At 44.4% G+C, this 16,001-nt stretch overlaps 1 protein-coding gene across 1 annotated transcript; it reads right to left on the reverse strand.

Annotated features, from left to right (window-relative positions):
* Nucleotides 1–261: 261 nt before the first annotated feature.
* Brk1 (BRICK1 subunit of SCAR/WAVE actin nucleating complex) lies at nucleotides 262–12,862 on the reverse strand. Its single transcript, XM_028788685.1, has 3 exons — nucleotides 12,717–12,862; nucleotides 1,356–1,438; nucleotides 262–1,142 (listed from the first exon to the last, which is right to left on the reverse strand). The coding sequence occupies exons 1-3, from the start codon at nucleotides 12,832–12,834 to the stop codon at nucleotides 1,116–1,118; spliced, it is 228 nt and encodes a 75-aa protein (XP_028644518.1). The 5' UTR covers nucleotides 12,835–12,862; the 3' UTR covers nucleotides 262–1,115.
* Between the last annotated feature and the right edge of the window lie 3,139 nt (nucleotides 12,863–16,001).

The raw sequence follows: 16,001 nt of genomic DNA on the forward strand, positions 1-16,001 counted from the left end.
TACTTATGCACAGGAATGCCACAGCATGCATGTGGAGATCAGAGGACAACCTCCAAGAGTAGGTTCTCTCCTCCCACCATGTTGGTCCTAGAGACAGAACTCAGGGTTTCAAGTTTGGAGGCAAGCACCCTATGTGTTAGACCATCTCACAAACCCCAGTATTTACTTTCACAGGATGTTTATCTAATAAAACTTGTAGTCTACCCTGGATACATTTGAACTGGGAAGATGCTAGGATTTCAACAGATCATAAACATCAGGTCTGATTCAATACTGTATCTTTTATTGGAGTCTAACACACCTATATAGTAAAAGTCCTTGGTAGTATCTGCTAAAGACCAAATCATTCCAGGTTCAACTAGTTCAAGTGTCCAGGCAGGAATACTGACTGGAGAGCTGCCTAGGCTTTGAATCAGCTAAGGCTGCAGGTTTCTTCTGCTGGAGAGCACTCCTACACATCAGACTCTCAACAGTGAGTCCCTCTCCAGCTACTCTTGCCACCACAGTCACAGCAGTCAGACAAAGTTGAGTTTATTAGGGAAGCATGAGAGCCACCGATATCCCAAGTGACACAAAGAAAACTAAAAATGTCCCTTCAAGCCAACTGGGGTTTGAACTCCCAGAACAAGAAACTGGTGGGTTAGCAACAACATTTTCTGGCAACCACACTGAAGGGCACAAGTCTCAGCCAGGACTGCCCCCACCTCTCACGAGTGGAGAGAAGGCCGACTGTTGACAGAAATCAGTGCAGAGGCCATAGGAGCTGTGAGGAAAGTCTGAGAGAAAGAAAGAGACTGAGAGGTGGGGAGGACCTTAAAGAGTCCCAGCCTTTCCCTCTCAATACCGCAAACACATTGACAAGTAGTTCCAAACAATGTTACTGAAAAGAGAAAAAGCCTAATGCTGCTTCCAAGGTCCCCTGGACTGCTTGCTCCCCCATGCCGCATCACACCCCAGGGCACACAGCAGAGCCCAAAGGCCACTTTTGAAAAAAGAAAAACAAGAAAAAGCCCTGTTGCTCTGTAAGGAGAGGAGGAGGAGCAGAAGGCTGCTGGGCCTTTCCCACATGGCCAGTGTTCTGTACAGCAACTTCCCAGCAGCATCTCGGCACAGCTCTAGGTGAGAGTCTCACCCTTTGTCACCTGTGAAAGGAAAACTGACATTTAGATAAAATGTAAAGGGACTAAAGTCATTTTTAAAAAAAATCCTATTTTGGATCCTGCACAGTGAGAAATGGTAGCAAAGGCAGCTTCAGAGTCCCAGACACCTAAATCCAGGCAGAGCACTTAACTTCTGCAAGGCTGTTCTAAGTAGAAATGTATATTCCCTCTGGGGTAGCCTGTGACCATACTCACCCTCGCTTCAATGTACTCTATTCTCCGTTCAAGGGCTGTCAATTTCTCATTTAGTGTTGCGAGTCTTGAACGACAAGACATATCTGGTAAAAGGAGACTAATGTTCAGGATTAATGTCACTCCAAATGCCCACACCCACACAAACCCTCTGGTCTGAAGAGGAAACATTGTTCCAAGTACACATGGGGACTGGGGATATGCATTTAAGAATCAACTACTCAGATGCTGTGGAACACTGAGGGTGGCAGGCAGAATCACCATCAAGGGAGATCCATGTCTTGTCTTGTAGCCAAGGCTAGTCTTGAACTTGCAGTGATCCTCCTGTCTCAAGCTAAATTTATAGATCTTAAAAAAGTTGCTAAATTTATAAAAATTGTTATAGCAGCAACATACAGCTAATATGTAAAGGATGACAAATAGCTTTGTCAAGCAGCAAACTAAGAGTGTCAAGAGAAGGGACCTAATGAGAAAGGAAATACAGAAGCTCTTCAACCTATGGTATATCCCTATAAATCCCCTGTAAATTAAACTAGGGATATGCACTAAATGCACCACACTGAGGAGCTCCAGCTGTGTCTTGAGCCCACGGGGCTGAGTGGGAGCTGTGTTCCTCTGTTCCTGGGCATCATAAGTACCACACGTGTCGCTAGCCTAGGAAGAGATCAAAACTCAAAACCTGAGTAAGGTTTTAGTATGGTTACAGATCAGCAGAGGAGGCTTGTCCTAGATTACTCCAAGTTCAAAGCCCAGCACTGCAGCAGTGGGGAGAGTCCAGAGGGTTACAGCCAAAATTAAGGCAAGGAAGGGAGGAAGAGGAGGTCCAGAGAGAAGGGTGTCAAAAGCCCACACTATTTTCAGTGTCTGCCTGCCTGCCTGCCTGCCTACTTGCCTGTTGTTATGCCCCCCACCATGATGGTCATGGACCCAACCTCTGGAACTGTGAGCCCCAAAATAAGCTCATTTATAAGTTGCCTTGGTCACAGTGTTTTGTCACAACAACTAAAAAGAAACAAGTTGGTATCAGCAAGTGGGCTATTCCTGTGACAGGCCTGACCGTGCTGCTTTTTGAAGGAATGTGGAAGACTTTGGAATAGAAAAGCAGCTGAACACTGCTTTTAATGGGCAGTCTTAACAGGAGCTAAAAATCTACCTGAGGTTAAACTGAAATTTTGGACTAATTTCTTTGGCAGAGGAAATTTCAAGATAGCAACTCTGTGGTTGAATTATTTATTAGTAATTACTCTTTTGCAGGTCTACAATGAAATAGAGCAAGCAGGGCAAGAAAAAAATATAAAATAGACAATTTTAGGAGAAAAAGATAGTCAGGAAATTTAACATTGGAGCCAAGGCTTGTGCTGGAAGAGATAGGAAGACCGCTGAGAAACAAAATAAGGGAATGAGTACCCTCGGGGCAAGACCTCACCCAAGCCAATCCTGCAATTTATGGAAGAAAAAGACACTAGGAATTTTCTGTTCCTAAAAGGCAACAACAAATCCAAGTTTATAAAAATGTAGGGGCCAGGCTCCATCCCCAACAGGCAGTATAACTTGGCAGTATTGGTCTTGTGGTTCTGGCTATAGAATCATGAAGGATAAATGAGAAAATGGGTTGTGGAATCTTCCTCCAGGATTGAGAGCTGCTGAGGTGAGGTGCACGGTGGGGAGTCTGCCACCGTGTGAACAGTGAAAGTGAAGCCTGGATCGCACTGGCAATCCCACTTTGCTAGAGCTGTGGGGTACCTGCTAGGGAGAGCTGCAGACAGGGAGAAGAAATAACCCAAGAGAGAAGTATGCTGCAGTCACAAAGCTGTAAGGAAGAACCATGTAAGACCTTTTGATATCAGACATAAAGACAGGATTTGGAGTTTGCCCAGCTTGGTTTTCATCTTGCTTAGTCCAGCATTTCCTTCCTATGCCACTAGTCCTCCCTGTTGGAATGGTAATGCATACTCTGCCATTATATGCTCAAAGACCATAATTTACTTTTTATGGGGGTTACAATTAGGAGATTGGATTTTTAAACTATATTGAGACCATGAGACATTTTTCTTCTTCCTTTTGGAGACAGGGTCTATCTAGGTAGACATGGCTGTCCTGAAACTCTCTATGTATAAGACCAGGCTGAACCTGATCTCACAGAGATCTGCCTCCCTCTGCCTCTTGAGTGTTGGGATTAAAAGTATGTACCACACTACACCTGACTATGGAAACTTTTAAAGTTAGACTAAATTCATTTTTGCATTATGACATGGCCACAAGCCTATGAGATTCAGGGACTGAGTGGAAAGTGGTGGTTTGAATGGGAATCCTCCTCACAGGCTGAAAAATTTGAATGGTTGGTGTTGATAGTTTGCATATACTTGGCCCAGGGAGTGGCACTATTTGGAGGTGTGACCTTGTTGGAATAGGTGTGTCACTGTGGGCGTGGGCTTAAGACCCTCACCACTAGCAGCCTTCAGATGAAGATGTAGACCTCTCAGCTCCTCCTGTACCACGCCTGCTTGGATGCTGCCATGTTCCTGCCTTGATGATTCTGGACTGAACCTCTGAACTTGTAAACTAGCCCCAATTAGATGTTGTCCTTTATAAGACTTGCTTTGGTCATGCTGTCTGTTTACAGCAGTTTTGGGAAGGATTAGGAGGTGTGGCTTTACTGGAGGAGGTTATGGCACTGGAGTTTGAGGTTCCGAAGCCCATGCTATTCCCAGTTAGGTCTCTCTCTCTGCTTCATGCCTGTGGATTAAGATGGAAGGAGTAGGTGTACTGCTCCAGCGCCACGCCTACCTGCCACCATGTTCCCACCACAATGATCATGGACTCTAATCCTTTGGAACCATGAGCCCCCAAATGAGCTCCAAATGAAATGCTTTCTTATAAGTTTGCTTTGGTCATGGTGTTTTGTCACAGCAATGAAAAGTAACATAGTCTCATCATTTGAGCTCTTGGAAGCTAAACAGTTACTAACGGTGGAAGACTGTTTCAACAGCACCCACAAAGACTTACTGAACTAGAGAAAATTCATTAGTATCAAGCACATGGTGAAAGCCAGATTCTACCTGTGAAAGCGGCCTCGACTCTTTCCTCTGCCTTTTCCAATCTCCTTTTAGTATCTCCCACAGAATGTCATCTGGACTCCCCTAAAATACCCTTCCTCTTCTGACTCCTTTACCTGAAACCATGAGACCCCTTTTCTCTCAACTGTCCTCAGCAACAGAGAAAGGAGACAAGCAATGGCTACTTCCCACTACCTCCTCCAACCCACACTTCTATCTCAACAACATTTATTCTCTGGGTCTAAAATAGCTGCGAGATCACTCTGAACCATCTCCCACATGATGAGTCAACAGCAGCTAACAACTTTCCTTTTCATCTCTTCTCTGGCTGCTTCTACAAAAGCGTTCACTTTGACAAATCTTCCTACACTCTGATCCAGCCTCAACTTTTATCATCTTGCCTAGCCAATCATTCTTCTTCACCAAGACTTGGCTAAAAACTTGTCTGAGAGGTCTTACCAGAAAAATGTAGGGTTGTTTTTTGTTTTTTGGTCTGAATATATCTAAATTCCTAAGGATGAACTTCTCATTCTTAGGTTATTTGAGTCTCTGACTGTTATTCTCCCCACTTTAGACAAACAGTTAAAAAAAATAGAAAGCAGGGTGTGGGCTGGGCTGAGGAGATACCTCAGAGGTTAAAGGCACCTGCATAAGGGCAGGAGTTCAGACACCCAGCAACTCATGTAAACACTGGGTTGGGGGGGCAGCCTGCCTGTAATTCCTACCTGAGAAGACTGAGACGGGATCCTCCTCAGAGCAAGAGAGCTAGAAAGACTAGACTTCATGTCATTGAGCTTTGGGGCTGACAGAGAGACCTGCTTCAGTAAGGTGGAAGAGTATGATGATTCTCTTGTGCACGGTAAGTGCATGTGCCCGCACACACACACTCACACACACACACAGACACAGACACAGACACACACACACACACACAGTCACGAGAAAAAGACATTCACCCATTCTCATTAGTTTTTCAAACTCAGTTCTCATAATCCTTCTTCATACTTAGTTTCACTGACATGTAATTCACATGCCACACACTCACTCACCTGTAGGTGTTCAACACAATGCTGGGCCCTTCTTTTTAAACCTTACTATCTACTATTGCTGCCTCCTCTAGTTCCCAAGTCTGACTTATGACGACCACCCTTACTTTAGAAACACGATACCTCACTTTTTTTTTTAATTTTACATTTTTGTGTATGTGTATACACATGCCCTGGCACATATGTGCAAGTCAAACATAACTTTTGGGAGTGGTTTTTTTCCTTTAGCCATGTAGATACCAGAGACTGAACTCAGGTCATCAGGCTTAACAGCAGGTACCCACTGAGCCACTTTACTGGCTCAACACCGTCACTTCTGTCAGGACTATCCAACATGCCCAGAGTTCTATTTACTAGGATGTTTGGAAGCTCAAAAATAAACAATTTCTCAGACAGTTGTATTTCCCAAGAAAAGAGATACACAGAAACCACTGGAAGAGTGAACCAGGGAGGGCTCTTTCCTAAAGAGCTGTGCTGTTCTACCTGTCCATCTGGTAAATCAATCAGAACCCTAGAATGATACACTAGAACTGGCTTATATAGATTAACACTGCTGAGGAAGACAAAATGCCCACCTCTAGACATAGCCCAGACTATGTCTCAAGTTAACTATGTTTGGTTCATAGGCTAGGTGTAGCTCAAGGGTAGAATGCCACCTCACATGCGTAAGACCACACCAGAACCTGCTATTTTAAATAAAAATAACAGAAGAGCATTCAGCAACTGGGCAACTCTGGACCCTGCATTAAAGTGCACTTTGTCCCCACTCAATAAAAGCAGGTCTTATCAGGGTGCTTGCTTGTATATCCACAGCATCACGGCCGACAATACTAACATGATTTCCTCTCTATTATTATTATTTGGTTTTTCGAGACAGGGTTTCTCTGTGTAGTCCTGGCTGTCCTGGAACTCACTCTGTAGACCAGGCTGGGCTCGAACTCAGAAATCCGCCTGCCTCTGCCTCCCAAGTGCTGGGATTAAAGGCGTGCACCACCACCACCCGGCCTATTATTATTTTTTAAAGATTTATTTTATGTATATGAGTACACTGTCGCTGTCTTCAGGCACACAAAAACAGGGCATCAGATCCCATTACTGATGGTTGTGAGCCACCATGTGGCTGCTGGGAACTGAACTCAGGACCTCTGGAAGAGCAGTCAGTGCTCTTAACTGCTGAGCCATCGCTCCAGCTCCTACATTTATTTTTTAGGTAAGATCTTCCGTGCATAGCCTAGCCTAGCCTAAGACTAAAACTTAATCCTTCTACCTGTTGCTTCCCAAGAACTGGGATTAGATTACTAGAATGCTTCACTACACTTGGCTTTCTTTCTCTCGATTATTTCATATACTACCTTATCACAACAAAAATCAGTGCTAGCTTTATCTCAGAGTGTCTTCTGGGCTTGTCTGGTGGGTGTTGGGGTGTTAGGGTGGAGAGGGCCTATTCTATTTCCAGACAGTAGTTCCTTATATAGTTCAGGCTAGACTGGAACTCATTATGTAGCCCAGGATAGCTTTGAATTGGAAATCCTATCTCAGCCTTCTGGGCTCTGAGATTGCGGGTGACTACCAATATACCAAGCCCTTGGCTTTAGTTCCTGGATGAGTCTTGAGAGGGAAGAGTCTGAGATCTGCAAAGGAGAAATATTCCTTTTCCTGCATTACAAGGGAGAACTCTGCTGAGATATCTGTATCACATGTATAAATCACATTTTTACAGAAGACAAAATTGATTTGGGGTTTTCTGCTGCATCTTAGATTGGTGAAATGAGCAGGATTCTAATTCTTTAGGAGGAAAAAGAAATGGCCTACATGACTGTTATTTTCCCTGAAGATATTAAAGACCCTATGTCTGGAGTCATTACTAGGTGGTTTTTGAAATAGTTGAAATTAATACTTTGAAGAAAGGAGTAACTAATTAGAAGGCAGAACCTCATTATGATACACAATTAAAAGCTAAAGCAATTTAACTGTTAGCTGATCCTTTAGGCAACTTCCTGGTTGACAACTCATGCATGACACATGAACTTACAGAGACATCATTAGGCTGAGAAGCTCTGAGTCCTAACGAGAACCCAGTCTGGTGGTGTGGCATGGATATCTTAGTAAGACCTGCATGGAGTATAATGCTGCATTCCACCTAAGTTCTGGTATGTATATCTATAAGGTTTGTACCATTTATGATAACTAACTCAGTGGTACTAAGAGTCTATGGTTGTGTTTGAAAAGGCATTTGGAGTTCTTTGAAAATTACAGCAAACTCAAGCCCCTACCCTGACACAGGGCACATAACCAGATGCTCTAAAGGCAGACTATATTCTTTCTAGATGGCTAATGACCGTCTGAATAACTTTTACTCTTGCAATTCCAGCTTGTGAGAGGACAGTCACAATCTGTGGTTCCATTTCAGTGTCGGACAACTGCCTGAACCTGATGACACACAGATGATGACACACAGTCACACCTAACACTGCTCTGTACTGTGGGTTGTGTGAACTTTCTTAAAAAAAAAAAAAAAAAAAAAAAAAGCAGACCACTGGTCTGCATTTTTAGACTCTGCCCTGATTCTGAAGTTAATGTGTGCAAAGAAGTATAAAGGAGGAGGTGCTATTTTAAACCCTATTTTTATTCTTAATTAACAAATTCAGTATGCATGTTGTAACCCAGCTGTGTCAGATGGTGTAAAAATATGTAAATAATGTTGGAAGGCTGAGATGGAAGAATCGTTTGATCCTTCAAGTTGGGGACCTAAGCCTAAGCAACATGCTGAGACTTTTTCTCAAAAGGGGGAGGGAAAAAAGTAAAAAAAAAAAAAAAAAAAAAAGAGAGAGATATTTAAAGCCAGAACTCAGGAGGCAGAGGGCCAGACCAGCCTACACAGCAAGCTCTAAGCCATTCAAGGCCACCCTGTATCACAAAACCTTGTCTCAAAAACCTCCCAACAAAACAATAACAGAAGCTTTCAGATTGACTGTTCCTCAGCAATTATGTAACCATCCAAGGAAAGGGAAAAACTTACTAATATATATGGAGACTTGTTCCCAGAACAAAGACAGACAAAACAAACAGGTAATAAACTACCAAAAGAAGACCAGACAGAGCAGGGTTACGAGCACACCTGTAATCTCCTTCAGGGAAGCTGAGGGAGGAAGAAAGCTTGAGTCCACAGGAGCCATGCTCTTGGCCAGCTTGGGCACACCATGGCACCCTATTTTAAAAAACAAACACACACAAAAAAGAGGAGAGGATGAAGAAAGGAGGGGAGAAAGAAGAGTGAGGATAGAAAGATGAGAAAGAGGAGAAAATGAACAGTACTCCTAAGAGATTTTGAATTATGACAATAGGTATAATAATACCTATTATCTAGCCCTCAAAGGAAGATTCAAAGTTCTAAATCATCCTGGAAACTTAGACCCTGTCTAACAAATATTGTCAATAATAAGACATACTTTCTTAGGGTGCACATATCAAAGGTAAAATATATGTGGACTAAAGTTTAAAGTAGCCAGGCCTGTAAACAGATACAGGTCTATAGTCTCAGTTACATAGGTGAAACAGGACTTGAGCCTGGCCAGGGGTTAGCGGGCAACTTGTTATACAGAAACCGCAACTCAAACCAAAATAATGTTTATTAGTACAGGCTAGTACTAATGAACTGGATCCCTGGCACCAAAACACACACACACTTCTATCTATCTATCTATCTATCTATCTATCTATCTATCTATCTATATCTCTATTTCTCTCTCAAAAAACCCACAACAAAACAGCCTGGTGTGTACACACCTTTAATGCCAGTACCTGAGAGGCAGATCTTCCTGAGTTGAAGGCCACCCTGGTGTACACACTGCGAGTTTCTGGTCAGCCACAGCTGTATAGCAAGTTCTTGCCTCAAAAACAGAAACAAACCTAGAAACCTTCAGATTTTGATTGTTCCATGGCAGATAGGTAACCATCTGAGGAAACAGCTTACTGCTGCAATTCAGTTAGAATGAAGTTGCTGTTACCGAGACCCATATTTGGAACCATGAGATGTTACATCACTCTTAAATTTTGAAAAGCAGACCCAATTTAACAGGATTTTTGGTGCTTTGCTGATTGAAATGCCATTAGACACTGTACGCACATCTCTAATATTAGCTCCTACCAGATAAATGAAGTCTTGTAATTTTGCTTGTTAAAACATTCTTTGTGAGTGATATTTCCAACTACTTCCTCTTGCCTCTCCCTACCAGTCCAAAGACTCATACCTATGATCCTATCACAGTCCATCATCCTGCCCCACCCTACCCCCAACCCTCCAGCACAAAACACTTTAGGTTTTTGGGTTTTTTCTGAGACAGGGTCTTATTCTTTAGCTAGACTGGCCTTACACTCATGGTAATTCTCTTGCCTCAGGCAGGCAGAATTACAGGTATAAACCACCACACAAGGCTATTTTCTTTCCCTCGATTCTTACTTGAGGGAATGTTTTTCAGTAAGGAATGCTGTTTAAAGAAAAAAAGAAATATTCCAGTTCTCTGGCAAAATAGGAGAAATCAACTATGTGAACCAACACTGAAGTAGTTTACACAGAAGGTACACACTCAACAAGTGCAGTTTAGTGGTGGAGTGCTTCTAGCATTCACAAGGTCCTGAGCCAAAACCAAAAACCTCCACATGAAAACTAGACAGTGGGTAGCAGGACAAATGATCAGTTCTCGAACATGCTTTAATTGGGTAAAAAGCAGTCTAAAGTCACCAGGTCTATCTGTGAACACATCTGCCTCTGCCACTGAGTCACATTCCCTTCTCTTATGCCTTAAACCAGCTTCTTCTGGGACACAGGAACTCTTTCACTGACTATACTTCTCTACTAGGACCTCCACAGCAACTTGGGTGCGAAGCTATAGCACTGACATTTATGCTGGTCTTTCATTAATTGGTATCTTTAACCTCCATTCCCTGTTGAGAAAATCCATGTAAAATTATATAGAGTCCTAAACACTTTGCAAGTACACTTCTAATTCCAGCACTTGAGAAGCAGAGCCAAGAGGGTCCTCACAAATTAGAGGACCTCCTGATCTGTAGAGTTCCAGGCCAGCATAGAGTGATAGACAGTAATTATCTCAGGAGGGGAAGGGAAACAAAGTTGAAGAAGGAGAACCAAAAGTTCTAGCAATTCACAAGACTCAAAACCAAAACGGAATAGGAGCCAGGAGCCATGGAGGATGGCTGGACAGATTAAAATCTCTCATTTATGTTGTATTCGAAGGTGGGCATGGTACCACTGTGGGGTTAGAAGACAACTTGTGGGAGTTGTTTCTCTCCTTTCACCTTGTGAATCCTGGGGATTGTATTTAGGTTGTTAGACTTGGTGGCCTTACCTGCCATCTCAACAACCTGAAAGAACTCCTTTGAAAAGAGAATATGGATTTTTATTTTTTTACATTGATAGTCTTCCTTCATATATATATCTCTGTCATATCCCCTGGAACTGGAATTATGGACAGCTGTGAACTGCAACATGGGTCCTGGGATTTGTGCCTGGGTCCTTTGCAAGTGCTCTTAACAGCTGAACAATCTCTCCAGCCCTAGAAAATGGTTCATTTTTGTGGCAGTTTTGAGGACCAGGCTGGTCTCAAATGCACAGCACTCTTCCAGCCCTCGTCTCTCAAGTGCTAAGAGTATAGGTGTGAGCCACCAAATACAGCAGGAAAGAGTTTCCATGTTTCTCACTGCCCTCAGATCTGTGTAAGAACCAGTTATGCCTGCTGGTTTTTGCTTTGCTCTACCAGGCTGGACTCAAACTCTCTACGAAGCAGATGACTCTGAGTTCTTCATGGTCCTCCTGTCTCTGCTTCGCAAGTGCTGCTATTAGAGGCACAGTGTGTGTGCTAGGCCAATACTCTATCACTTGGGCATCCCCAGACCCTTAATCATGTGTTTACGCTTTCTTTCTTGTTCTCTTTTCTTTCTTTCTTTTTTTGTTTTTTTGGTTTTTTTCGAGACTGGGTTTCCCTGTGTAGCCTTGGCTGTTCTGGAACTCACTCTGTAGACCAGGCTGGCCTCAAACTCAGAAATCCGCCTGCCTCTGCCTCCCAAGTGCTGGGATTAAAGGCGTGCGCCACCACCGCCCGGCTTGCTTTCTCTCTTTCTTTCTTTCTTTCTTTTTTTTTGGTTTTTCGAGACCACTGCCCAGCGTTTGTTCTCTTTTCTTAAAACAAAACAAAACAAAACAAAACAAACAAAGAAGAGAGGAAAAAAAACAGAAAACTCTTGCCTTTCTAAGAAGTGGGGGATGCCAGGGTCTTGTGCACGCCACTCTGGAGCCCAACCCCTGAACCACACCCCATAATTGAAGCTGTTGTTCTGTCACCTTTCATTATACTACTTAAGATTCAACAGGTCTTTAGCTAGAAAAAAATCGATTCGTTTTCATTTTTTTTTTCAAGATATAGCACTCTCTCCCAAAGATGCTGAAAGTTGCTAATTAGTAGAACCAAAGTACTCTAGTTGAAAAAGATCACTGGATGCCATCTGCACATCTTGTATTGTGTAAGAAAGTCCCTGAAGGAACCCTTCCAGAGACCATAAGGAGTCTGTGGCAAGTTTTCAGTCCAGAAGGCTAGGAACAAATGCAGAAAGAAATCAAGACTGTCACCAGCTGGCCACACCTAGGAATAGTTTTTGGAAAAGTGGACTCTGCTGAAAGCATCTGCCCTGTTAAATCCGAAGAACCAGACAGAAGCATCCAGAACATCTACCATGAAGCAGATACAGGGCTACAAAAGGCATTTCCAAGGTCCGAGAGGTCACCATCCCTTACAACCCTCAGCACTAGCACCGATGGGAGCCAGGGATGAATGAACGGCAGAGGAATGGTTAAACAGGAGCAATAGAAGGCATGACACTAAGGGGTTTCGGACTTGTTCGTGAAGGAGATGGACAACTACCAGGAGTCTCATAACAGTAAGCGTGACCGTGACACGGCTGCGCACTGCGTGCCAAGTGGAGACTGGCAAGGAAGCGCAGCGCAAACCAGGACGGATGATGGATGGGCCTAAGAGGCTGGGCAGTGGGCGTGCTGACGTGCGCAAGTAGGGCACGGCAGTGGGCAGGGTAGACCCACGGCAACGGCCTAGTGAGAATCAGGGTGAGGGGACAGGGGCCGGCGGGGAGCGAAAGAGGAAGCGAGTAGCCGGGGCGGCGCGCCTCTCCTCAGCGCCGCCGGCCGCCTCCGATGCCTCCCTCCTCCCAGCCTCCCCTGCTCGCCCGCTGACCGAAAGAGTTGAGAAAGTCCGAGATTTTCTTGATGCTGCTGGTGATGATTTCAATGTACTCCCGGTTCGCCCAGTCCTGGTGAATCTCCCGCTGCACCGGATCCTCTTGTCCCGCCATGGCGGCCGCCTAAGGAAGAGTGACTGCGCAGGCGCTGCGACCTCCACAGGCCTCCAGCGCGCCTGCGCTGCCAGCCTGCACCTAAGTGTTCGAGCCCCAGAAAGGCCCGGCATAGCGGCGCGCATGCGCACACTAACTCCCTTCACCCTGCGCTCTAGCTTGGCTCCCACGCTGGGGAAAACAAGACTCCTCCACTGGCGATGTGAAGACTGAGAGCTACTTTGTCCCCGGCTGTAAGCACCCGCTGATCACTAGCGGGTCTTGTCGCTAGGGGGCGTTCCTGCCTCTGCCTACGGTTGCTCCAAGCTCTCTTGCACCTTGTCAGCAGAAATGGGCACAGCCCACGAATCCCGTTTATTCAAAATGCTTTTCATGCTTGGGTCACAACTCTGTTTATTCTCGTTTTCTTTTAAAACTTGTTGTTTGTTTGTTTTTCGAGACAGGGTCTCTCTGTGTAGTCCTGACTGTTCCTGAACTCCCTCTGTAGACCAGGCTGACCTCGAACTCAAAGAGATCCACCTGCCTCTTCCTTTGAAGTGTTAAGATTAAAGGTGTGGGCCGCCACCGTCAGGTTAAAATTATTTTATTTATTTTATTCGTATTATGAGAGTGTGAGCGCCTACGTGGCACAACACTCGGGCAGAAGTCACAGGACAACTTGCAGGAGTGGGTTCCTTACCTTCTATCTTGTGGGACATCAGGTCATCAGGCTCGGTGGCAAGTGTCTTTATTGATCGAGGCATCCACCGACTCTGAATCTCTATTTACCAAAGGAGCAAAGTACACCTTTAATGTTAATATCCAGTGATGGACTGGCTGAAGCAAAACGGTAAGTCACGGTGTAAACTAATGCAATTTCTATCAAAAACTGCAAAAACAATCTCCAACCTTTTCACCGGATCACTTCATTAAGAAAATCGTTAAAGGAACTGGTCATTGTCATACATGCTTGTAATTTCAGCACTCAAGAGTCTAAGGCAGGGACTGGTGAGCTGGCTCAGCACTAACTGTGTTTCCGAGGTCATTAGTTCAAATCCCAGCAATCACATGGTGGCTCACAACCATCTGTAATGAGATCTGATGCCCTCTTATGGGGTGTCTGAAGACAGCTACAGTGTACTTACATATAATAAATAAATAAAAGCCTTTGGGGCGGTGGGAGCAGGGCCAGAGCTCGACTGGAGCAGGACCCGAGTGAGAGGGAGAAGGGAAGGGGAGGGGGAGACATAAGCCACCACACCGGTTTTTTCAGCCTGGTCTACAGAGTGAGTTTCAGGACAGCCCAGGCTATACAGAGAAACCCTGTCTCGAAAAACAAAAAACAAAACTAAAAAAAAAAAAAAAAAGAATTTGGCCCTGAGTTAATATCAGCTATAAAAATTGCAGTAAGGCCAAGCAATGGTATAGTCAATCCATGTGCAGTGGTTAGAATAGGTTTGGCCTGCATAAATGTTTGAATGCTTGGCCCATGGAGAAGTGGCTCCATTAGGAGGTGTAGCCTTGTTGGAGTGCTGAGTCACTGTGGGTGTGGGATTTGAGGTTCCTAGTGTTCAAAGTCTGCCCAGTGCGGTATCTCCTGGCTTCCTGTAGAAGATAATCTCCTCCTGGCTGCCTTCAGATCAAGATGTAGAACTCTTGGCTTCTCCAGCACCAAGTTGGCTTGCTAGATACCATACTTTCCACCATGATGATAATGGACTGAACCTTTGACATTGTAAGACAGCCCTAATTAAATGTTTGCCTTCATAAGAGTTACCTTAGTCATGGTGCCTCTTCACAGCAATGGAAACCCTAACTAAGACACCATGGCACTATATCTTTGTAGATCAGGATGACCTCAAACTCAGAGATCCACCTGCCTCTGTTTTTAGAGTGCTGAGATTAAAAGCATGCCCCACAACCACCCAGTGCCAAGGTATGAAATTTTTAAAATTTTAACTTAAACGTTTCTTTTCAGGGTTGGGGGGGGGGTTGTAGCATCTTGAGAACGGAATGGCAGTTCCTGGAGTTGGTTTTCCAGAGCCAGATGTTACAGAAGCCTGAACCTAGCCCAGCCCAGCCCATTCTTTCTGCTTCTTGTTCCCTGTGCGATTTCTTTCTCCATACATATGTTCTTTCCATTGGCCAGGACCAGGGGCCATGTTTTGTTGTGCAGTGTACTGTACATGTGTGTGTTTCTTTCTTCCTAAGAAGGCTGGCTTTGGTATTTCACTGCAGTTGGTTAACGTAGGGAGACTCTGGCTTTGCTGGATCCCAGTGGTGCTAATAGCAAATGGTACCTCCCAGAACATGTCCCCCCAGATCTGGGCAGACTGCACAGAGGACTGTGTACAGATTGTCACAACAGTACGAATACCCCTTTATCCAATAATTCTAATCATCTGATCTTGGCTTTGGGGATTTCCATATTTAATGAAAATGATGTGCAGTAACTACAGTTTCATCTGCCTTTTAAACATCAGCTACCTCTTAATCAGGAGGAAGAAAAAAACAGACAGAGAAAAAGTTGTAAGTTCAAAAAGCACTCGCCTGTCTTCCAAGTCTTACCCTTTTCTGCTGTCCCTGGTTCCTGATCTCTGTCCAGATTCTTGTTCACTCCTTCTGTCGTGGGTGTCCACGTGTCCACAGTGGGCACTGGACAGGCGCCTGACGACTCTGTAGGGCTTCCAAACCTAGAGTGGTTTTCCCATTGTGCTTTTCTGTGTTTTCCAGGCTAGGCTTCCTGCTTAGTTTCACGAGTGGTGAGATTACAAGTGTGTACCAAAATGCTCAGCTTGTCCAACAAATTTTTAAATTATTGAATTAAGTGTTCTACAATAAAGGAAATACAAGACTAATTGTGTGTTTAACAAAAGAACAGCATGGGCTAGAGAGATGGTTCAGTGGTTGAGAGAACTGACTGCTCTTCCAGAGGTCCTGAGTTCAATTCCCAGCAACCACATGGTGGCTCACAACCATCTGTAATGGGATCTGACGCCCTCTTCTGGTGTGTCTGAAGACAGACAGTGTACTCATATACATAAAATACATAAATAAATCTTTCGAAAAAGAAAATAACAGCCGGGTGGTGGTGGCGCATGCCTTTAATCCCAGCACTTGGGAGGCAGAGGCAGGTGGATTTCTGAGTTCGAGGCCAGCCTGGTCTACAGAGTGAGTCCCAGGATAAC

This window comes from Grammomys surdaster, unplaced genomic scaffold (assembly GCF_004785775.1).
Source record: "Grammomys surdaster isolate TR1022 unplaced genomic scaffold, NIH_TR_1.0 125756, whole genome shotgun sequence".
Classification (NCBI taxonomy): Eukaryota; Metazoa; Chordata; class Mammalia; order Rodentia; family Muridae; genus Grammomys; species Grammomys surdaster.

Coding starts and splice junctions, on each gene's coding strand:
- Brk1 (XM_028788685.1), bottom strand. CDS start 12,834: ATGGCGGGACAAGAGGATCCGGTGCAGCGGGAGATTCACCAGGACTGG. Junction 1,439..12,716: donor GGACTTTCTCAACTCTTTCG/GTCAGCGGGCGA, acceptor TCCTTTTACCAG/ATATGTCTTGTCGTTCAAGA. Junction 1,143..1,355: donor TAGAGTACATTGAAGCGAGG/GTGAGTATGGTC, acceptor TTCCTTTCACAG/GTGACAAAGGGTGAGACTCT.